Raw genomic sequence first — 22,966 nt, 5'->3', positions numbered from 1 at the left:
AACGTTTGATAGAATTCCCCTGGGAAGCCATCTGGCCCTGGACTTTGGTGTCTTGGGAGGTTTTTGATGACTGCTTCAATTTTCTCACTGGTTATCAGCCTGTTAAGGTTTTCTATTTCTTCCTGTCCCAGTTTTGGTAGTTTGTGGTTTTTCAGAAACGCATCCATTTCTTCTAGATTGTCTAATTTATTGGCATATAGCTGCTCATAATAAGTCTTTAAAATAGTTTGTATTTCCTTGGTATTGGTGGTGATCTCTCCTTTCTCATTCATGATTTTATTAATTTGAGTCTTTTCTCTCTTCTTTTTAATAAGGCTGGCTAATGGTTTATCTATCTTAATAATTCTTTCAAAGAACCAACTCCTGGTTTTGTTGATCTGTTCCACAATTCTTCTGGCCTCTGTTTCATTGAGTTCTGCTCGAATCTTTATCAATTGTTTTCTTCTGCTGGATGAAGGTTTCATTTGCTGTTTCTTCTCCAGCTCCTTTAGGTGCATGGTTAGCTTTTGTATTTGAGTTCTTTCCAGTTTTTTGATGGATGCTTGTATTGTGATGTTATTTCCCCCTCAGGACTGCTTTTGCTGTATCCCAAGGATTTTGAATGGTTGTATCTTCATTCTAATTAGTTTCCATGAATCTTTTTAATTCTTCTCTAATTTCCTGGTTGACCCTTTCATTTTTTTATCAGGATGGTCCTTAACCTCCACGTGTTTGAAATCCTTTCAAACTTCTTCCTGTGGTTTAGTTCTAGTTTCAAAGCATTATGATCTGAAAATATGCAGGGTACAATCCCAATCTTTTGGTATCGGTTAAGACCTAACTTGAGATCCAGTATGTGGTCTATTCTGGAGAAAGTTCCATTTGCACTTGAGAAGAATGTGTATTCAGTTGCATTTGGATGTAAAGTTCTGTAAATATCTGTGAAATTCATCTGGTCCAGTGTATCATTTAAAGCTCTTGTTTCTTTGGAGATGTTGTGCTTAGAAGATCTATTGATTGTAGAAAGCGCTGCATTCAAGTCTCCAAGTATAAGTGTATTATTATCTAAGTATGTCTTAACTTTGGCTATTAATTGATTGATATACTTGGCAGCTCCCACATTCGAGGCATAAATATTCATGATTCTTAGGTCCTCTTGTTGGATAGATCCTTTAAGTATGATATAGTGTCCCATACTTACCTGGCAGGGGAGATACCATGATCACGAAGGTGGTTTTCCCAGGGCGAGGCTTATCCATTGCACTCTGGACATGCTGACCCCTGCGATTTCCCCAAATGTGGGAAACTCGACTGCATAATTTATGGTAGTGGGGACTGCATTCGCGCTCTCCCCTGTTTAAAAAAATATATATATAATGTCCCTCTTCATCTCTTACTTCATCTCTTACAGTCTTTGGGATAGACTTTAATTTATCTGATATAAGGATGGCTACCCTTGCTTTTTTTGAGGACCATTTGAATGGTAAATGGTTCTCCAACCTTTTATTTTTAGGCTCTAGGTGTCCATATGTCTAAAACAAGTCTCTTGTAGACAGCAAATAGATGGCTCTTGCTTTTTTATCCAGTCTGAAACCCTGTGCCTTTTGATGGGGTCATTAAGCCCATTCACGTTCAGAGTTACTATTGAAAGATATGAATTTAGTGTCATCCCAATACTTATTCAGTCCGTTTTTGTGGATTGTTTCCTTGGACAGAGTCCCCCTTAGTATTTCTTGCAGAGCTGGTTTGGTGGTCTTTCTTTTACAGAGTCTCCCTTAACATTTCTTGCAGAGCTGGTTTGGTGGTCACATATTCTTTAAGTTTCTGCTCTTTATCTTTCCTTCTATTCTGAATGAGAGTCTTGCTGGATAAAGTATTCTTGGCTGCAGGTTCTTCTCATTTAGTACCCTGAATATATCCTGCCAGCCCTTTCTGGCCTGCCTGGTCTCTGTGAAGAGGTCTGCTGTTATCCTAATACTTCTCCTCATAAAGGTTAGGGATTTCTTGTCTCTTGCTGCTTTAAGGATCTTCTCTCTATCTTTGGAATTTGCAAGTTTCACTATTAAATGTCGAGGTGTTGGACAGTTTTTATTGATTTTAGGGGGGATCTCTCTATCTCCTGGATCTGAATGCCTGTTTCCCTTCCCAAATTAGGCAAGTTCTCAGCTATGATTTGTGCAAATACACTTTCTGGTCCTCTGTCCCTTTCGGCATCCTCTGGAACCCCAATTAAATGTAGATTTTTCCTTCTGAGGCTGTCATTTATTTCCCTTAACCTATCCTCATGATCTTTTGTTTTGTCTCTTTTTTCCTCAGCTTCCTTCAGACAAGACCATCAACTTGTCTTCTATGTCACTCACTTGTTCTTCTACCTCATTAACCCTCGTTGTTAGGACCTCCAGGTTGGATTGCATCTCATTTAATTGATTTTTAATTTCAGCCTGGATTAGATCTAAATTCTGCAGTCATGAAGTCTCTTGAATCCTTTATGCTTCTTTCTAGAGCCACCAGTAGCTTTATAATTGTGCTTCTGAATTGGCTTTCTGACATTGAATTGCAATCCAAATTTTGTAACTCTGTGGGAGAGAGTACTGTTTCTAATTCTCTCTTTTGTGGTGAGTTTTTCCTTCTAGTCATTTTGCTCAGTGCAGAGTGGCTAAAAACAAGTTGTACTTGATTGAAGCGTGAAGTCTTCTCACTGTAGCATTCCAGCTGTTCTCTCTTTAAATCTCAGGCCAAATTGTAGGTTTTCAGGATGATTTGAAAGTTATCTAGGTAAGTTGGTGGGAACAGATGACTTGGGGACCCTACTCTTCGGCCATCTTGCTCTGCTTCTTCTATTCATTTTTTAATTGGATTATTCATTTTTGGAGTATTGAATTTTAAAGTTCTTTATATATTTTAGATACTATACCTTTATTAGATATATCATTTGCAAATACCTTCTTCCATTCCATAGCTTGCCTTTTATTTTTGTTGATTGTTTCCTTTGCTGTGCAGAAGGAAACATTTTTTTTGTTGTGATGTAGTCTCAATAGTTAATTATGCTTTTGTTTCCTTTGCCCTCAGGCGATGTATCTAGAAAGAAGTTGCTACAACTGATATCAAAGAAGTTATTAGCTGTGTTGTCTTCTGAGATTTTTATGGCTTTAGGTGTAGATCCTTAATCCATTTTGAATTTATTTTTGTTTATTGTATAATAAAGTGGTCCAGTTTCATTCTTCTGCATGTAGTTGTCCAGTTTTCTCAACCATTTGTTGAAGAGACTGTCTTTTTTCCATTGGATATTCTTTCATGTTTTGTCAAAGACTAATTGACCATATAATTGTGGGTCCGTTTCTGGGTTTTCTATTCTGTTCCATTGATCTAGGTGTCTTTTTTGGTGCTAGTAGCATACTATCTTGATCACTACAGCCTTGTAATATAGCTTGAAACCCAGAATTGTGATGCTGCCAGCTTTGTTTTCTTTTCTAAGATTGGTTTGTCTATTTAGAGTCTTTTGTGGTTTCATACACATTTTAGGATTGTTTGTTCTAGCTCTGTGAAAAATGCTGGTGATATTTCAATAGGGATTGCTTTGGGTAGTAGAGACATTTTAACAATATTTGTTCTTCCAATCCATGAGCATGGAATGTTTTTCCATTTCTTTGTGTCATCTTCAATTTCTTATAAGTGTTTTACAGTTTTCAGAGTACAAGTCTTTCACTTCTTTGGTTAGGTTTATACCTAGGTATCTTATTGTTTTTGGTTCTATTGTAAATAGAATTGATACCTTAATTTCTCTTTCTACTGCATCATTATTGGTATATAGAAATGCAATAGATTTTTGTATGTTGATTTTATATGCTGTGACTTTACTGAATTCATTTATCAGTTCTAGGGGTTTTCTGGTAGAGTCTTTTGGGTTTTCGATATATAGTATCACGTCATCTGCATATAGTGAAAGTTTTACTTCTTTCCTTGCCTATTTGGATGCTTTTAATTTCTTTTTGTTGTCTGATTGCTGTGGCTAGGATTTCCAGTATTATATTGAATAAAAGTGATGATAGAGGACATCCTTGTCTTGTTCCTGACTGTAGAGTAAAAGCTCTGTTTTTCCCTATTGAAGATGAGAATAGGTATAGTTTCTTCACATATGATCTTTATTATGTTGAGGTATGTTCCCTCTAAATCTACTTTGTTGAGCATTTTTATCATGAATGGATGCTTTGTCAAATGCTTTTTTCTGCATCTATTGAGAGGATCATGATTCTTATCCTTTCTTTTATTAATGTGATATATTGTTGATTGATTTGTGAATATTTAACCACACTTGCAACCCAGAAGTAAATCCCAGTTGATCAGGTGAATGATTTAATGTATTGTTTGATTCACTTGGCAAATATTTTATTGAGAATTTTTGCATCTATGTTCATCAGAAATATTAGCCTGTAGTTCTCTTTTTCAGTGGGGGTCTTATCTGGTTTTATTTATTTATTTTAAAGATTTTATTTATTTATTCATGACAGAGATGAGAGAGAGAGAGAGAGAGAGAGAGGGAGAGAGGCAGAGACACAGGCAGAGGGAGAGGGGAGAAGCAGGCTCCATGCAGGGAGCCTGACATGGCACTTGATCCTGGGTCTTCAGGATCACACCCCAGGCCGAAGGCAGCGCCAAACCGCTGAGCCACCGGGCTGCCCTCTTATCTGGTTTTAGTGTCAGGATTCATTCTTGCTTCACAGAATGAATTTGGAAGTTTTCCTTCCTTTTTTATTTTTTGGAGTAGTTGGAGAAGAGTAGGTAGTTGGAGAAGAGTAGATATTGACTCCTTTTTTTCCCCCCTAGAGACAGAGAGAGCACGTGGGCATGCAAGGAAGGGGGAAAGGCAGAGGGAAAGGGAGAGAAAGCATCTTTTTCTTTAAGATTTTTTAAAAGTATTTTTCTAAGATTTTATTTATTTATTCACGAGAGACACACTGAGAGAGGCAGAGACATAGGTAGAGGGAGAAGCAGGCTCCCCATGGAGCCCGATATGGGACTTGATCCCAGGACCCCGAGATCACGACCTGAGCCAACGGCAGATCCTCAACCAATGAGCCACACAGGTGTCCCAAGATTTATTTTAGAGAGAAGATATGCACAAGCTGTGAGAGGGGCGAGGGAAAGAATCTTTTTGCAGATTCCCCACTGACCATGGAGCCTGACACAGGATTTAATCCCAGGACCCTGAGATCTTGACCCAAACCAAAATCAAGAGTTGGACCTTTATCAGACTGAGCCACCCAGGCACCCCAAGAATAGAGAGAATCTTGAGGCTCCATGCACAGGGCAGAGCCTGACAATGCATGGCCTGATCTCACTACTCTGAGATCATGACCTGAGCCCAAATCGAGAGTTGGACACTTAACGAACTGAGGTACCCAATATTAACTCTCCTTTAAATGTTTCATAGAATTCTCTTATGAAACTATCTTGTTCTGGATAGTTTTGTTTTGTTTTGTTTGTTAGGAGTTTTTGGATTACTGATTTCATTTCTTTGTTGGTTTTTGTTCTGTTCAAAATTTCTATTTCTTTCTATTTTGGGAATTTATCTGTTTCTTCCAGGTTGTCCAGTTTTTTGGTATATGGTTTTTCATAATATTCTCTTATATTTGTATTTCTGTGGTGCTGGTTGTCTAATGTAGTATTTTTTAAAAATCAAATTTAATGGAAAATTCCATAATGAACAGAATATCAAAATTTTAGCTAAAGATAGAATTTGACTCTGCTCTTCAACAGTTCACCTCACCCTAATCCTAGCTGTGGTTATGGGAAGGTCAGGTGGCTAGATGATGTCAGAAGAGATAGGCAAGCTTAACTTGGGGTCTTGAGTCCAAAAATCTTGGCGTCATAGTTATAGAATTCCATACTTGAATTCTGACTGTGTAGCCTTAGATAAGTTAACCTACCAAGCTTCAATTTCTTCATTTGTAAGAGGGAGCTAATAATTCTTATCCCATAAGGTTTTTGTAATAACTACACAAGATAACACAAAGTACTTATACCTGATCCACAGAGGCAGAATCAGCTTTTGAAGCTGGAGCATGAAGCTTATACAATTTGGAAGACCCTTTATAAGAAAAATAATACACAGGAATACAAAATTGGCATGGTAATGAATAGCTAGAGTGAGAAAATAAGTTATAAATAATACATTTTTTAAAAGCACAAACCCCCCAAGGGAAAATATTTCTAAAAATCTGTTATCCCTACATATCTATATGTATAAAGTATATATAGTATAATACTTTTTTTCCAACAGTATTTTGGCTACATTCTCTTTAAATTTTCATACCACAATAATTTTTTAATTCTTTCCATGGAGACAATAAAAATATAACTTTTTTCTCTAGCATGTTGATTTGTTTTTTTTTTTATCACTGATAATTTAGAAAAGTGTCTCTAAGCTTTACAACTTGCCATGGTAATGTTGAGTTAATTCTTAGGATGGTTCTTAAATTTGGGGAAACTTCCATCAAGTGTCTTTCATATAGGAGCTGTAGTAATTGGAAGAATATTCCATAGACCAACTTCTGGGTCCACTGATTTCAAACATCATTTCTGTTTACTAACCACATAGTTCTGGAAACTTGGGAAGTCAGCACACTGACTTTGGTGCACAACAAACTTCCCCACAACATATGGGAATCTTGGTGAGAATGGAGACTTTTTATTTATTTATTTATTTATTTATTTATTTATTTATTTATTTATTTATTTATGATAGTCACAGAGAGAGAGAGAGAGTGAGAGAGAGAGAGAGGCAGAGACATAGGCAGAGGGAGAAGCAGGCTCCATGCACCGGGAGCCTGACGTGGGATTCGATCCCGGGTCTCCAGGATTGCGCCCTGGGCCAAAGGCGGGTGCTAAACCGCTGCGCCACCCAGGGATCCCGAATGGAGACTTAATTTTAGCTAGTTCATAAAAGGTATTTTGATATTCCGGCCTTTTCTTATTTGAATCTCTGATCTTGCTTTTCAGAAAAAAAAAATTATGCAGCTTCATCAAGGTATAATTTACATGCCATAAGATCACTCATTTCAAGTATACAAATGATTATTTGGCAAATTTATAGTCTTATGCAACAATGACCACAATCTAGTTTAGAATATTTCCATCACCCCAAAGAAATTCCTCATGCTCATTTACATCACTCCCAATTCCACCACCAGCCCCATGCAACTACTAATTATTCTTTGTCTCTATAGATTTGCCTTCTCTGAATATTTTATGTAAATGGAATTACATTGGCTGTTTTTAAGATCCTCCCTGTAATTCTGCATTTCTCTCTCCTCTTTTTCTTTTTTTTTTTTTTTTTTTTTGAGAAAGAGAGGGAGTGGGGCAGAGGAAGGGAGAGAATCCTAAGAAGGGGGCCCTGGGTGGCTCAGCAGTTTAGCACCTGCTTTTGGTCTCCTTCTGGAGAGCCAGGATCAAGTTCCACATCGGGATCCCTGCTAGAGCCTGCTTCTCCCTCTGCCTGTGTCTCTGCCTCTCTTTCTGTCTCTCATGAATAAATAAAATCTTAAAAAAAAAATAAAAAAAGAATCCTAAGCAGGCTCCACTCCCAGTACAGAGCCTGATGTGGGGCTTGATCCCATGATCCTGAGATCATGAAGGGAGCCGAAATCAAGAGTCAAACACCCAACTGACAGAGCCACCAGGTGCTCCTCTCTTTAGTTCTGAGGTCTTTGTTCCTTGCCCTCGAGCACTTGACACAAGTACTTCCTGTCTCTGTCACCATACTAGAGAAAGACAGCTATCTTTTCTATTCTCTCCATAGAGAGTACTGCAAAATTACTGTGCTACAAAAATTAAGGATGCCTGGGTGGCTCAGCGGTTGAGCATATGCCTTTGGCTCAGGGTGTGATCCTGGGATCTGGGATCAAGTCCCACATCAGGTTCCCTGCATGGAGTCTGCTTCTCCCTCTGCCTATGTCTCTGTGTCTCTCATGAATGAATAAATAAATAAATAAATAAATAAATAAATAAATAAATAAATAAAATCTTAAAAAAATTTAATTAGGGAATGTGGCCAAAATACTATTGGGAAAAAAGTATTACAATGATGTGTATGGGTGGAGTCTGTGCTCCAAAATAGATATTTTCTCTTCCTTTTCCCCATTCCCCCCACCAAACAAACTCTTTTCTTCCTTTTTCTCCCCCGCCAAGCTCTACTGAGGTGTAACTAAAAATAAAAATTGTATATATTTAGAGTACAATGCAATGGGCTGATATATGTATGCACTGTGAATGATTATCACAATCAAGTTAACACATCTATCACCTTGCATGGTCACTTTTATTATTTTTTTTGATGTGGTAAGTATAGTTAAGATCTACTCTCAGCAAACTTCAAGCATACAACATAGTATTATTAACTATAGTCATCATGCTGTACATTAGATCCCCAGAATTCATTCATTTTATAACTGAAAGTTTGTGCTCCTAGACCAATAGCTTCCCATTTTCCCCATCTCCCAGTTCCTGGTAACCACTGTTCAAATCTCTGATTCTGTGAGGATGACTCTTCTAGATTCCACATACAAGTAAGTTTATAGTGTATTTGTCTTTCTCTATCTGACTTACTTCATTTAGCATAATGTCCTCCAGATTCATCTATAATGTTACAAATGGTAGGATTTCCTTCTTTTTTTAATGCCTGAATAATATTCCATTATATATAATAGCATATAATATACTAGATACATATCATAGAACATGTATAATATACATAATTATATATCACATTTTATTCATTCATCCCTCCATAGACACTTAGGTTGTTTCCATATCTTGGCTATTAAAAAAAAAGGGAACCCTTACTCCCCATTGATATGAATGTAAATTAGTACAGCCATTATGGAAAATACTATGGAGGATGTTCAATAAATTAAAAATAAAACTTGTACAGCCACTCTGGAAAACTGTATGGAGGTTCCTCAAAGATTTAAAAATAGAGCTACCCTACGACCCAGCAATTGCACTGCTGGGGATTTACCCCAAAGATACAGATGCAGTGAAATGCTGGGACAACTGCACCCCAATGTTTATAGCAGCAATGTTCACAATAGCCAAACTGAGGAAAGAGCCTCGGTGTCCATCGAAAGATGAATGGATAAAGAAGAGGTGGTATATATATACAATGGAATATTACTCAGCCATTAGAAATGACAAATACCCACCATTTGCTTCGACACGGATGGAACTGCAGGGTATTATGCTGAGTGAAGTAAGTCAATTGGAGAAGGACAAACATTATATGGTCTCATTCATTTGGGGAATAAAAAATATTGTAAAAGGGAATAAAGGGGAAAGGAGAAAAAATGAGTGAAAATATCAGAGAGGGAGACAGAACATGAGAGACTCCTAACTGGGAAACAAACAAGGGGTGGTGGAAAGGGAGGTGGGGGGGGGGTAGGGGTGACTGGGTGATGGGCACTGAGGGGGGCACTTGATGGGATGAGCACTGAGTGTTATACTATATGTTGGCAAATTGAACTCTAATAAAAAATAAATAAATAAATAAAAATAAAACTATGGCTCGCCAGGGTGGCTCAGGGGTTGAGTGTCTGCCTTTAGTTCAGGGTGTGATCCTGGAGACCCAGGATCGAGTCCCATGTCGTGCTTCCTGCATGGAGCCTGCTTCCCCCTCTGCCTGTGTCTCTGCCTATGTGTCTTTCATGAATGAATAAATAAAATATTTTAAAAAATAATAAGGGGATCCCTGGGTGGCTCAGTGGTTTGGCACCTGCCTTTGGCCCAAGGCACGATCCTGGAGTCCCGGGATCGAGTCCCACGTCAGGCTCCTGGCATGGAGCCTGCTTCTCCCTCTGCCTGTGTCTCTGCCTCTCTCTCTCTCTATGTCTATCATGAATAAATAAAATCTTTCTAAAAAATGTATAAAAAAATAAAATGAATAAATAAAAATAAAAAATAAAAATATAACTACCATGGGCCCAGGGCACCTGGGTGGCTCAGTGGGTTAAGCATCTGACTCTTGATTTCAGCTCAGATGGTGATCTTGGGGTGGTGAGATTGAGCCCAGCATCACTCAGTGCACAGTCTACTTGAGGTGCTCTCTCTCCCTCTCCCTCTGCTCTTCTACCTGCTTGTACATGCACATGCACATTCTGTCTCTCTAAAATAAAATCTTAAAAAAAAATTACCATGGACTCAGCAATCCCACTACTGGGTATATATCTGAAGGAAATGAAATCAGTACCTCAAAAAGATATCTCACTCCCATGTTCATTGCTTTCTTATTCACAATGCCAAGATAAATTCTTTTCTTTGATTTGGAACACTAGGAAAGAACTCAATTACCTTCCCATGTGAACTTAACGTTTCATGTGTCACTATCTGGCCAGGGCACTTGTAGTTTGAAATACACATGTAAGTTAACACATATGAAGTAGACTTTATATTTTTTTAAGTCTTTTTTATTTTTTTTAAAGATTTTATTTATTTATTAGAGAGAGAGAGAGAGAAGCAGGCTGCATGCAGGGAGCCTGATGTGGAACTTGATCCTGGGTTTCCAGGATCACACCCCTGGTGAAGGCGGTGCTAAACCGCTGAGCCACTGGGGCTGCCCAGAAGTAGACTTTAATGGTGGTAAAGTTTTTGCTATCATAGAAACTTCCATCTTTTTTCAATAAAGAAAGATATTGATCAGAAGAGGTCTGCCACTTGTTGCATTGTTTGCCAGCTTTGATTCATTAATTTAAACCTCTTGCAGACTTACCAGATTATGACACAGGATGCCCAATTAACTTTGAATTACAGATAAACAATTACAGATAAATAATTTAAGTATATTCCAAATATCTCATTTTTCTTTAGAGTGTGAGCCATGCACCATTTGCTACATACTTAAATTGTTGTTTATCTGAAACTCAAATTTAACTGGGCATCCTGTATTTTATCTAAGAACTCTATTGTAAGTAAGCTATGTGAAAGCTTAGATTAGGTTGCTCTGAATTTTTTTTTTTTTTTTGCAAGATTTTATTTATTTCTTCATGAGAGACACAGAGACACAGGCAGAGGGAGAAGCAGGCTCCATGCAGGCAGCCTGACGCGGGACTCGATCCCGGGGCTCCAGGATCAAGCCCTGGGCTGAAGGCAGGCGCTCAACCGTTGAGCCACCCAGGGATCCCCCGAAAAAACATTTTTTTTAAATTTCTTTTTATAAACAAAAAGTCTCTAAGACAAAACATTACATTTCCTAGTTGCTGGGAAGACTAAGTTCTGGTTCCTTAGCTCTTTCAATCACAAAAATGACAAGAGAAGCCAGTTGTGCTGTGGTAGAGACTGTCCCAAAGAGCAGTGAGTGGGCCACCCTCTAGCGAACCGCAAACCCGCGAACCGGGCCCCGAGGGGTGCAGCCTTGGGGACCAAGTGGACCCTCCGAGGCGGGCTCACCGGCCGCGGCAGCCCGAGGCGCGCACCTCGGAGCCGACGGAGGGGTGGAGCCTTGGGGACCCGCCTCTCTCGCCCTTCGCCCCTCGATCCTGGAGACTAACTCCCCGAGGGCCCCGGGCCCCCCCCCCCCCCCCCCGGCGGGAACCGAGCAGCTAAGTACCCAGAATTAACGGCGGCTGTTGAAGTCAGCAGCTCCCAAGAAGCGACCGCCGGGTCCCGTTCCTTCCAGGAGCGCTCGCGCGGCCGCCCGAACTCCACGACGGCGGAGGGCGGTTCGCTGGCGCCCCTCCCCTTTGTTTCTCTTTTCGGTCGGAGGAGAGAAAACCGCCGGCGCCGGGGCGCGCCCGGAGAGCCGGGTCAGCGGGACACACCCTCCGCCCCTTGGCCCGCCCCCGGCCGGCGGCAGGCGCGGGGCGGGTTGCGCGCTCCGGGGGCGCCGGCCGCCAGCCTCGGGTCGCTGACGATGGCGGGCTGACTGCGGCGGGAGCCCGCGCCCGGGCAGGATGATGCTCCTGAGGGGCGCCTGGACGCGCGGCCGGCGGCTGCCGGCGACCCCCGGACCCCAGCGCCGGGCGCGTCCGGGGCCGCGAACGCCGCTGCCTCAGGTGAGACGGGCCCGGCTCCGGGCGCTGGTAGCGGGTGGCGGCTGGCAAAGTTTGCGCGGGGCAACTTGGGCGCGGGCGGCGGCGGGCAAGTTGGCCGCGTGTTGCCGGCCCTACGGCGCGGCGCGCGGGAGGACCCCGGCGAGCGGGCGTCCCGGCCGCGGCCGTGGGTCCCCGGGTCTCGTGGCGCAGGCGCGCCCGGGGGCCGAGCGCGGACGACGAGGCCGGGGCGGCGGCGAGGAGCATCCCCCCGCCCGGGCGGCGCCCGGGAGCGGCAGGTTCTCCCCTGCAGGCAGGTTCCCCGCGGCCAGATGGGCTCAGGAGGAAGTTTCCAGTCACTCTGCCGTCGGCTCGGTCGCGGGGGGCCAGGAGACGGTGGAGCGGAGTGACTGCCCCGAGTGTGCGCGGTCGTAGGACGGTGAAATCTCCAGCCTCCCAGCCGTCGCCCCTCCCCTCTACAGAGGGAAGACGCTCGCGTCGTGTTCGGAGACCCGGTGAATCACGAGCGGGTGTCGGTGAGGAGCGGCGGGCCCGACCCCGCTGTATTGTGGCCTGTGGAGAACCGTTGCTTGGAGGCGAGGGAAGAGGGTGGATGTGCCCTAGAAAAGACCGAGGTGGGGGGAATGCCGCGTGCAGCTCGCGTTGGGATGGAGCCTGACAGCCCTGACTGAGCCTCGTGAGGAAAGACCCCCCCATTCCAAAGAGCCTCCCAGGTGCGTGCGGTTGGGGAGCGGGTTTCTGAGTTTTAATTCTCAGCGCCCCCCGCCCTGCTCCCCGGCCCCCATTATCTTAGTTTCAGATCGTTAAAGAGAAGAATACATTTAACTGTGCAGTTTACAAGAAAAACAAAAGAAGCCGTGCCCTTATCTTGTCACTTTCACTTCCTGTGGCGTTGTGTGTGTCGTCCCTCCCCCCCTTCGGCTATTTCAGGGCTTCACGGCTTTGAGTACGGGAGGAAATAATTTAAATACATACTTAAAACTCCTTTTCCTGCGTGTTTGAAAGAGAACGAGGAAGAGCGTTTTGTTATTAACACCCAGGAAAGGGGGCAAATTCCTTAAAACGGCAGATTTAGCAGTAGATTGGAGAGAGGGGTTTCCACTCTGTGAAATTGTACTTTATTAAAAAGAACTGCACTTCACAGCCAAAAACGTACCAACCTGTGAAACAGCGCAACACAAGGAACCCCCTTCACATACCACCATTTAAACATAAGTGATTCAGTTTTCTATTAAGTCCTTGTAACATCCGGAGTAGAATTTTTGCAGAGTTCGAGGCTGGCTGCCCTTTCTCCAGTTATCATCTCTAAGCCCCTTTCTCGGTATTTCCCACCTGATGCTACTGCATGCCCCAGCAGGAATGTGGATGCCCTTAAAAAAAAAAAAGAAAATGATACAGTGGGGCTTATTAGGCTTAATCACAGGGCAACTGTGGTCAGTACTTTGCCTCTAGGTAATCGCCTTAAACCTCACATTTGCTTGTTCCTAATTTGCAGATATTTAAGTCTTGACAGTCCATGCTATTAAATCAATTTACTGAACTTTAGAAGTGCAAATGCTTCCATCATTTTACTTGTTAAAAGACCCCTGAAAGAAGAAAGACAAGCTTGTGAGTTTGCTTTATATGCCTCTTTGAATTATACCATAAAGAAACTGACAAACATCCTGGCCACTTAGGAGTTTTAGCTGGGACAACTAAACCATTTTCTGTAAATCAAATTAACTGGCCATAGGTACATTTTTTATTCTAAGGTTCACTGTTTTGTGGTTGTCCCATTTGCTATGAAGAGTCCTGTGACTAAAGTATTTTATATACTTTTGCCACATTCAGATCCCTAGCATCTGTGAACACAACAGGAGGAAAAACCAACAAAAGTGATATTTGCATCCCCACAGCTCATAAAATCTTAGCTTGCAAGGACTTGTCATTAATAGTATCTCAAGTAAGTGGTCCCATACTTTTCTGAAAGTATGAGTGTGCTTTATAGGAGGATTTAGTAATTTTGGAAAATACACAATTCTTATCCTTCACATGGTAGGTAATACTCGGCTAGTATTTTGTGGGTGGAAAAAAGTTTGTCAACATGGATACGTTTAGCATACCAGAATTGTTCTTGAAAGAACACATTTAATCTGAAGCATAAGAGAGCAAGAGCATGTTGTGTTCCCTTTAGGCAAAGCATGCCCAGGCGTTTGTGGTCACGTTCCGGTGTCAGCATCTCTGCTTCTCAGCAGCACTCTGGCTGAGTGGTTGTCAGGGCGATCCATGGCTCCTGCTGGCCTTTCTGTTCTGCAGGACGCAGCTTGCAGTGATTATGGCACCTAGTGAATTATCTCTCAACTGAAAGCCCTTACCTGGTTGTGCCTTTCTTAATTTGAGTTTTCTGCTGCTTGATTTGAGAAACTCCCCGGTAAGATTTCAAGCCCCCAGTAAGTACAGTAGTTGAGTCCCTACGTAAGCTGTGTTTAAAATTTAGAAAAAAAAAGAAAATGTACTTGGCAGAGAAGTTGGGGTATGCTTTTTTTTTTTTAACACCTGGAAACAAAGCAATACATGTTTTCATTCCACCACCAAATGTTAATTTAGAAATTGTTTTTTACCTTTTGAATTTAGGTCATTCCCATTTGACACTTTCCTCCCATTCTCCCTCTTGTGTTTGTAGTTAGTGCAATGTATTATGTAATACTGGTTTCAGAGCTCTCTCCTCAGGAGAACATTTGCTTGTAGATTGCAGATGCTGCTTAAGCTGTAGAAGACATTGGGGCAAAGTAACTCTAGACCAGTTTGTTAAATATTAAACATTACCATCTTTCTAGCACTTAGGTATTAGTGCTTACTTTTTGTTTGTTTGTTTGTTTTTAGGTTGTGCTCTTCACTGCAGTTTAATGATATTAATGCTGTTTTGGCATACTCTAAGCTAGAAAATAATTTTGTATCTTGGCAGATAAATACTTGTTGAATAAGGTCCCTGTGAAACTAAGGTGGAAAACCTGAGGCAAATACCAGTTGATCAAACAGGAAAACCTGAGGCAAATACCAGTTGACCGAACAGCCATATAAACTAAATGTGTTTAGGTCATAGAATAGAAATGAGCAGCTAATTTCATTGGTGTTAGGCGATTGGGACCTCTGAGTGCCCACCTCGTCTTGCCACCCCATAGCTCCCTGAACTTAGCCAAGTTATTTTGTCTATTTGGGCCTGTTGTAGTCCCTTTTCAAAACAAGGAGACTTGTCTAATTGGTTACCAAAGTTCTTTCCATCTTTAAAATGGCCATTTGGTAATTTTACCAGGGGGTGTAAGTATAGTATTGAGTAAAATATTGTCACTGTCAGAATGGTTGTTTAAATGGTTGAATGAGCCTCTTTTATGATTTTAGGCAGTCAGTAGAATGACAGTTCTACCTAGTGATTATAATAACTGTTTTCCCTTTGAAAAGGAATTGAAATTTATTTGATTGGATAAGCGTGTCAGAATAGATTGTCTCGCTCTGATACTTCATTCTGTCATTACCAGTGTTTTCATCTGTGAAATGATGCTTATTCAAGAGTATCTAGCATTAGAACCCTAAAGCCATTATGATAGGCATCTTGAGCTAACATATAGGCTATAAACTAATAGATAATAAAGTGTTTTCTCAGCCATATTCTAGAAGTATCTTCTTTTTAAAAAAATATCATTTAATTTACCACGGTTTGTTTTTTTAAAGATTTATTTACTCATGAGAGACAGAGAGCAGAGACATAGGCAGAGGGAGAAGCAGGCTTCCTGCAGGGAGCCTGATGCGGAACTCAATCCCAGGACCCCAGGATCAGGACCTGAGCCGAAGGCAGACACTCAACCACTGAGTCACCCGGGTGCCCTCCTGGGTTGTTTGTTTTTTGTTTTTTAAAAAAACAAGCTCTCTGAGGTGTATGTTCAGACTGCAAGGGATCCCTCACCCAAGTGTTTTTTACTGAATTTTCCACATTAGCATACCTTTTAATAAACAGCCCTATGAAACATGGTAGTCAGTTAAAGGGTGCCCTTTAAGAGGACCCACAGAAGAAATTGCTGTCTAGTCTTAGTATTAGAGTCATTGGTTGCTCCTGCCCAGATGCAGGGTTTACTGTACGGGCAGTGAATGAAATGAGTGTGTAGCCTCTCCTCCCTGTGTCCTGGCTGCCAGAAAGCCGAGGTTCAGATTCTCAACCCCCCTTCTAGCAAATTTGAAATAAGCATTTAAGTATTTACCATACTCATGGATTCATGGCCTCCACCTTAATTTTTCCTCCATTCACATCCTCACCCATTTTCCTGAAATTGTCTCTTATGGGAAAATGTGATGCATAAACAAGGTTTTAAGAAATTTTAAAAAATCAACTCTTGGTGTTTCAACAAATTGTGGAAGTGTGGCAAACCAGTGTCGTCTTTACAAAGTCTCCTAGGTGCTTCGCCCATAGGAAGTGTTCAATAAATATTGATTATTGAATTGAGTTGCGTAAGAATCTAATTTTGATGCCGTGGTTCTCTTGCTCTTTTTAATTGAGATTTAATTGGCATGTATGAGTCTTTCTTAAATAGGGTGCTGAAGTTGTCGACTCTCCACCTTTTTTTCCTTCTCACTACCCTCACCTGTCCTAAGTCTTACTTCCTTGCTACCTCCCCTGTCTCCACCTGACTTAAAATACAGTTTGGATCAACTATCAAGGCTTATAAATCTTTGTTGTGAGAGTTTCCTCTTTCATTAACTCATAAATAGTATTAATTGATTGTGCCTGATTTTTACCTTAGATTCAGGTTCATTATAAAGGGAATAGAGAATATTGCAGTCCAGGCTTTTGTTTGGCAGCTCTTCAGGAGATAATTAGATCTCTATCCAGGATTCACAATACTGGCAAGAAATGATGTGTGAAATCTGCACTATAAACAAAGTTTACTGAAGAGAATTTCTCTGAATAGATTTGAGGGCAAGAAATAGGGAGCCATGAAAAGAGCAACAAGAGATGGAGCCAGAGTTGAAGTCTACAGCCTGTGAATGTAAACAAAAAGTGACATGAAACATTAAACCTCCTATGGAGAAATGAATAGGTTTATTGTGGCAACCTTTAGGGAGGAAAAAGTCTTCCTGATTGGCAAGGCTCATCCCATAAGGATGTGTTCTACCTGAGAGTCTTTGGGTACTTACTAGATTGAGCAGGTGGTTTGGTTTATAAAACTGCTATGGACACAAGTGGTAATCCCATTATAGTTAATTCCACTGGGAACTCTCAATTATTTTGTTGTAGGAATGCTTTTATAATGAATGCATTGCTCAGATCACATGTCTGGGACTTGATACATTAACTTATTTTTAACCTGTTAGGCATCACAGTAAATAATGTCCTGATTCTGGTTGGAAAGAAGGAAGAAGTTATTCTTTTTTTGAGAATTCCTTGTTCTTTTTCTGTGTGTGTGTGTGTGCTCATGTGTGGCTGTCTCTTGTTAAGTATTTTGTTTTCAGGATTAGTTTCTCCACTAGGCTGATAGGTTATTTGGAGAGAGGACTTAAAAGATGTTTGATGAATAACTACTCTTTCCACCAGCAATACAGTTGGAATACAAGTGTACATTTTTGTTAGAGAGGCTGACAGTAATGTGACCATAAACCTGAAGAAACATTGTTTTAGAAAATGTCTGCAAACAGATCAACATAGCACTGGCTGTCTAAACCCTTGCTAGCAGATATTTGTGATGATATTTTACAGTCTGATGACTCATTTCTGCAAGTCCGCTTTGAGAATGCTTAGATGATATATAATAAAACAATTTCCACTTTTCAGGAGAAAGTATGGTTTATTTTGGCCTTGTAAATTATTGTTTTATGGGTTGGTTATAGTGAAACCAAGGTAAGAAAGCTTTAAAACAAGCTACAGTTTGTACAGCCAGAAATCCTTTGGCCTCAACTCTTCTGTCCCGCTTTCTACTCCATGCCTTCTGTCCCATAATTGGTGTCTGTGATATTCTGTGGATAGCATTGACCCCCCCCATCACCCTTCCTTCTTCACCCTCCTGAATTCTGCACTTCCTCCAAGGCTGAGTTCCAGTACCCACCTACCCCCACTCCCCGGATCCCCATTTTGATGAAGTCACAAGTCTGTGCCAGCAGAATGAACCACATTCTTTTTTTTTTTATACTTTATTTTTTATTGGTGTTCAATTTGCCAACATACAGAATAACACCCAGTGCTCATCCTGTCAAGTGCCCCCCTCAGTGCCCGTCACCTATTCACCCCCACCCCCCGCCCTCCTCCCCCTTCCACCACCCCTATGTTCTTTTTTTTCTCTCTCCGCAGCACTTTGACTGCATCCCACCACGTGTTCGAGTGGTGCTCATATGGTTTTCCTACCTGGATTCTCTCCGCACTTTATGGTCAGAACTATTTCTTCACACCTCTCATGGCCTCTGCCCTCCTACAGTAGGTGCATAATACGTTCTTGTCCGGTAGAGGGGTGAGTGGATAGAGGATCAAGAACTAAATATTACATAGAGTTACTTAATGTTGTACTGTCTTCAGGTATTACCTTTTCTCCACTTCATCTAGCTGGGGAACACCTGAAGCATTCTTCCCTACTTTTTGTGATATGAGCCTTGAATAATTGAAGATTTTTAAAAAGTTAATCAGAATAATCTTTACAGGGGATCCCTGGGTGGCTCAGTGGTTTAGCGTCTGCCTTTGGCCCAGGGTGCGATCCTGGAGTCCCGGAATCGAGTCCCACGTCGGGCTCCCTGCATGGAGCCTGCTTCTCCCTCCTCCTGTGTCTCTGCCTCTCTCTCTCTCTCTCTGTCTATCATAAATAAATAAATAAATCTTTAAAAAAACAGTCTTTACATATTGTATTTGCTGTTAAAAGAAAGCAGTAATCTGAAATCGTGTTTGTTAGTTTTATCTCAGACATGCTTTCAAATCAAATTATAATTAACATAATCTGATGAAGCATAAATTAAGGACAGCCTGGTATGTAAGGATGTGCATTTTCTTGACTGCTTTTTTTTGAGATATATGATCCACAATATTATATTCATTTCAGATATACAGCATAAATGATTTGATATTTATGTATATATTATAAAACAGTCACCATACATAGTTACAAAAGTTTTTTTCTTCTGATCAGAACTTTTAAGATTTACTTTTAGCAACTTTCAAATATGCAGTACAGTGTTATTAACTACAGTTGCCATGCTGTGCATTACATCTCCATGACATGCATTTTTATAACTGGAAGTTTATATCTTTGGCCATCTTCACCTATTTCACCTGTCCCCCATTTCTGGCAACCACCAACCTCTTCTCTATATCTATGAGCTCCCCCCCCTTTTTTTTCTTTAGATTGCACATCTAAGTGACATCACCTAATATCTGACCTATTTCATTTAGCATAATGTCCTCAAGGTCCATTCATGTTATTACAGATGGCAAGATTTCTTTTTCATGACTGGATAATCCATTGCGCATGTATACCACATTTTCTTTATTCATTCTTCTGTCAGTGTATTTAGGTTGTTTCCATATCTTGGCTATTGTAAATAATGTTGCAGTGGTCATGGGTGTGCATATGTCTTTTTAAGTTAGTGATTTTGTTTTCTTTGGCTAAATACCCAGAAGTGGGATTGCTGAATCATATGGTAGTTCTGTTTTTAATTTTTTGAGGAACCTCTATATTATTTTCCATATGGCTGCACCAATTTACATTCCTGCTAGCAGTGCACAAGCATTCCCTTTTCTTCACTTCCTTGTCAACATTTGTTATTTCTTTTGTGATAATGGTCTTGGCTGTTCTCAAAGTATGGTGTTGATTTAGGAGGATTGTTTATATATGAAGAAGGTAGCACTGGTCTCCATCGACAAGGGCTTTTCTATTTTTTTTAAAGAATTTATTTTTTTTGAGGATTTTATTTATTCATTCATGAGAGAGACAGAGAGTGAGAGGCAGGGACATGGGTAGAGGGAGAAGCCAGCTCCCCACGGGGAGTCTGTTGTGGGACTCGATCCCAGGACCCCAGGATCATGACTGGAGCCAAAGGCAGACACTCAACCACTGAGCCACCCAGGTGCCCAGACAAGGGCTTTTCTAAATGGGATTCTCAAAGTATTAGATCATACTGGTTTTAGACTTGTAAAGTGAGGTTTTGTGATTGCCAAAATTATTAGTGTTAGTACTAAAAGCTCAGTCATTAAATTTAAATAATTTAGAATATTTAAAAATCAATGATAAAAAGGTTTATTTGTAAGGTACAGCTCCTGGGCAAAATACAAGATTAACCTTTTAGAAAATAAACCAAAAATAATTTGATTCTTTTTTAAAGATTTTATTTATTTATTCATAGAGTCACAGAGAGAGAGAGAGAGAGGCAGAGACACAAGCAGAGGGAGAAGCAGGCTCCACACAGGGAGCCCGACTTGGGACTAGATCCTGGGTCTCCAGGATCACACCGTGGGCTGCAGGCGGCGCCAAACTGCTGTGCCACCGGGGCTGCCCAAGAATTTGATTTTTGATGTTAGGAAACCAGTAAGTCCTTTCCTGTAACAATGTTTTTTATTACCATTCCAGAAATGGGGCATACTCTACTTTGGAGCATAGAGTTGCCTTGAGTAAGATTACCATCTACTGATCTTCTTCCAGAGCTTCAGGGCTGATTAGGGGAGGTAGCATATATTTTATATCTCTGGGTGTATATATAATTGTGTTTCATATTTTACCAGTATAGGTGCTTGTGGTGTTAAATGAATAAGAAATAAGAAGATAGTGGCCATTGTCTTTCTGAGAAACGATGTTGGTCTATACCACATGTTGATCAACTTTTCTATTGAGGTCCAGATGGTGAACATTTTAGGCTTTGCATCCTCCAGTCGATTTCACAACTAACTCAGCTCTGGCATTGTATAATGTGAAAGCAGTTGTAGAAAATATATAAATGATTAAGTATGACTGTTTTCCAGTAAACTTTATTTTTAAAAATGGCAATAGGTCAGATTTGGCCCATAGGTCATAGTTTGCCAACCCCTGGCCTGTAGACTGTAAACCAGTTTTTTGGCAGTAGTAATAAAGATGCTGTTCTAGAAGATGAATCTGAATCTGGTAATCCAGTGTATGTGTAGTGAGATGAGATAAGTATATTACTAAGGACCAATCATGAAGTCGTGGTTACTGTACATGGAGCTGGAATAACAGGAACTAGAAGAATAGGAAGAACAAAAGGAAGTATGTGAAGACATGTAGGTAATTCAGCAGATTTCAGTAGATTAGGAATATACCTAATCACGAGACCACAGTGCCCAGCAGGATCGAGAGAAGGAAGAGAATGGAAAGACTGGGACCAAGATAATGAGTTGCTGTCTGAAGGCAGGGGAACAACCAAAGTCCTGTGGTGAGTTCTAATTCTTTGGGAGAAGTAATGATGGGTGAAGAGGTGAAGACTTGGCTAAGGAATGTTCAAGGAAAAGTGCATTGACACAAGTGTTTATTCCAGTGGGTTTATTTCTCTTTGGAATTATCATTAAACCATGGATACTATTTGCCTTAAATCTGAATCTACCATTAGAACTTAAAGTCCATGTGTATATACTGTTTTTCCTTCCCCAAATAATTTTCTAAATGAATTTTCTGTTATCTCTGTTGGTTAGAATAAACTACAGGGTTAATCTTTTGCTGACACAAAAGACCCAACAATAATTAAAATAGGTTTTTTTTGATGGTTTTTTTCTCCCTAGGAAATGGTTTTGAGGGAATTTTTTCGGTCTGCACTAGCTCTGCTCCACACAGTCATTCAGGGACCTCAATCTGACTGTTTTATCATCATCAACATGTGGCTTCCAAAGCCAAAGAACTATAAGGTCGTTTTGTTTTGTTTTTATACTTATAAGGCATTCATGAGGTAGGCTTGGTGATGTCACATAGTACCCATGCTCCATTCCATTGAATATTGTATTGGCTATGTCAGATGGCCACATTTAACTGCAGGGGAGCTGAGAGATCCAGTCCTGGCAGAGAGCCACATTTCAGCTAAAATTTGATGAGTGTGGAAAAAGAGAGATGGATTTTCTTGGACATTTAGCTGTTTATGTTGCAGGCCCCTTGGCCAGAAGTAGGAGAGTTTTGCATTTTGTAGGCACTGAATTTCCAAGGCTCTGTTGAACTTTGTTTTATATGTGTTTCTCAGCAATAGATATTTACAGGAAACTATTTCTTCCTGGAAAACTTAAAAAGGAAATGATGGAAACGCAGCATTTTTAATTTGGGCTAGAACAGGAACATTTGACACCTTGTTAGGTTCATTATAAGCTGCCCTCTGGGCTGTAGCATAATAGGAAAGGGTGTGGTCTCACTTGTACACTGTAAGTAAGGGAAGGAAGAGAAATAAGTTCTGATGTTTCAATTAGAGGCTGAAGCCAGAATTCAAGTTTATGCAATGACACTTGAGAAGGAAAAAAAAGTAGAGTTGAGAGAAGATGCTGACAGTATGGTTTTAGGGAAAGACATCTTTTAGAGGAATTGTGATGATTAATAGATAAAAAAAAATTATAAAAGTATCATGCATATCTAGTATATGAATTTAATTGCATTTTTTAGGCTAGAGTTTTAGAAGTATGGTCTTAAAAAGGGAAAAATTTTAAATTAAAATTTTTTTTTAATTTTAAGGGCAGTCTTGACTGGATATTTAGGATTGTTAAAAGACATTGTGTTTTAGAATTAAATATAGCTTAGTCTATAACATAATATTGAGAATAATTCACTGTAATTCAGGGTATATTCAGAAAGTTTTATTAATATGACCTTATAAAATGTTGCCTCACCACATTATTTACTTAATCACTTTTCTTTGGTTTATACACTGGCTTTTAAATTTTAAGTTGGATATCACTATTGATCATTTGTGGTTTTTTTTTTTTTAAGTTTTATTTTTCAGTTATCTCTATACCCCACCCA

The 22,966-nt window shown here is 40.4% G+C and overlaps 1 protein-coding gene and 1 non-coding gene across 4 annotated transcripts in view; both read left to right on the top strand.

The window, feature by feature from the left end:
* Positions 1 to 1,172: 1,172 nt before the first annotated feature.
* Positions 1,173 to 1,335, top strand: LOC112912847 (U1 spliceosomal RNA). The gene has a single exon (XR_003233582.2). It is a non-coding gene; the product is annotated as a U1 spliceosomal RNA (small nuclear RNA).
* Positions 1,336 to 11,732: 10,397 nt separating this feature from the next.
* Positions 11,733 to 22,966, top strand: part of MCUB (mitochondrial calcium uniporter dominant negative subunit beta) — a 102,895-nt gene continuing 91,661 nt past the window's right edge. For all 3 annotated transcript variants that reach the window (XM_072755495.1, XM_072755494.1, XM_072755496.1), the window contains exon 1: positions 11,733 to 12,020. In XM_072755495.1, coding sequence (XP_072611596.1) covers positions 11,919 to 12,020 — 102 coding nt within the window. In that variant the 5' untranslated portion in view covers positions 11,733 to 11,918. The remainder of the gene's footprint in view (positions 12,021 to 22,966) is intronic.

This window comes from Vulpes vulpes, chromosome 4 (assembly GCF_048418805.1).
Source record: "Vulpes vulpes isolate BD-2025 chromosome 4, VulVul3, whole genome shotgun sequence".
NCBI lineage: Eukaryota > Metazoa > Chordata > Mammalia > Carnivora > Canidae > Vulpes > Vulpes vulpes.
The sequence above is the reverse complement of the archived record's forward strand: the minus strand, read 5'-3'. Positions and strand labels throughout refer to the sequence as shown.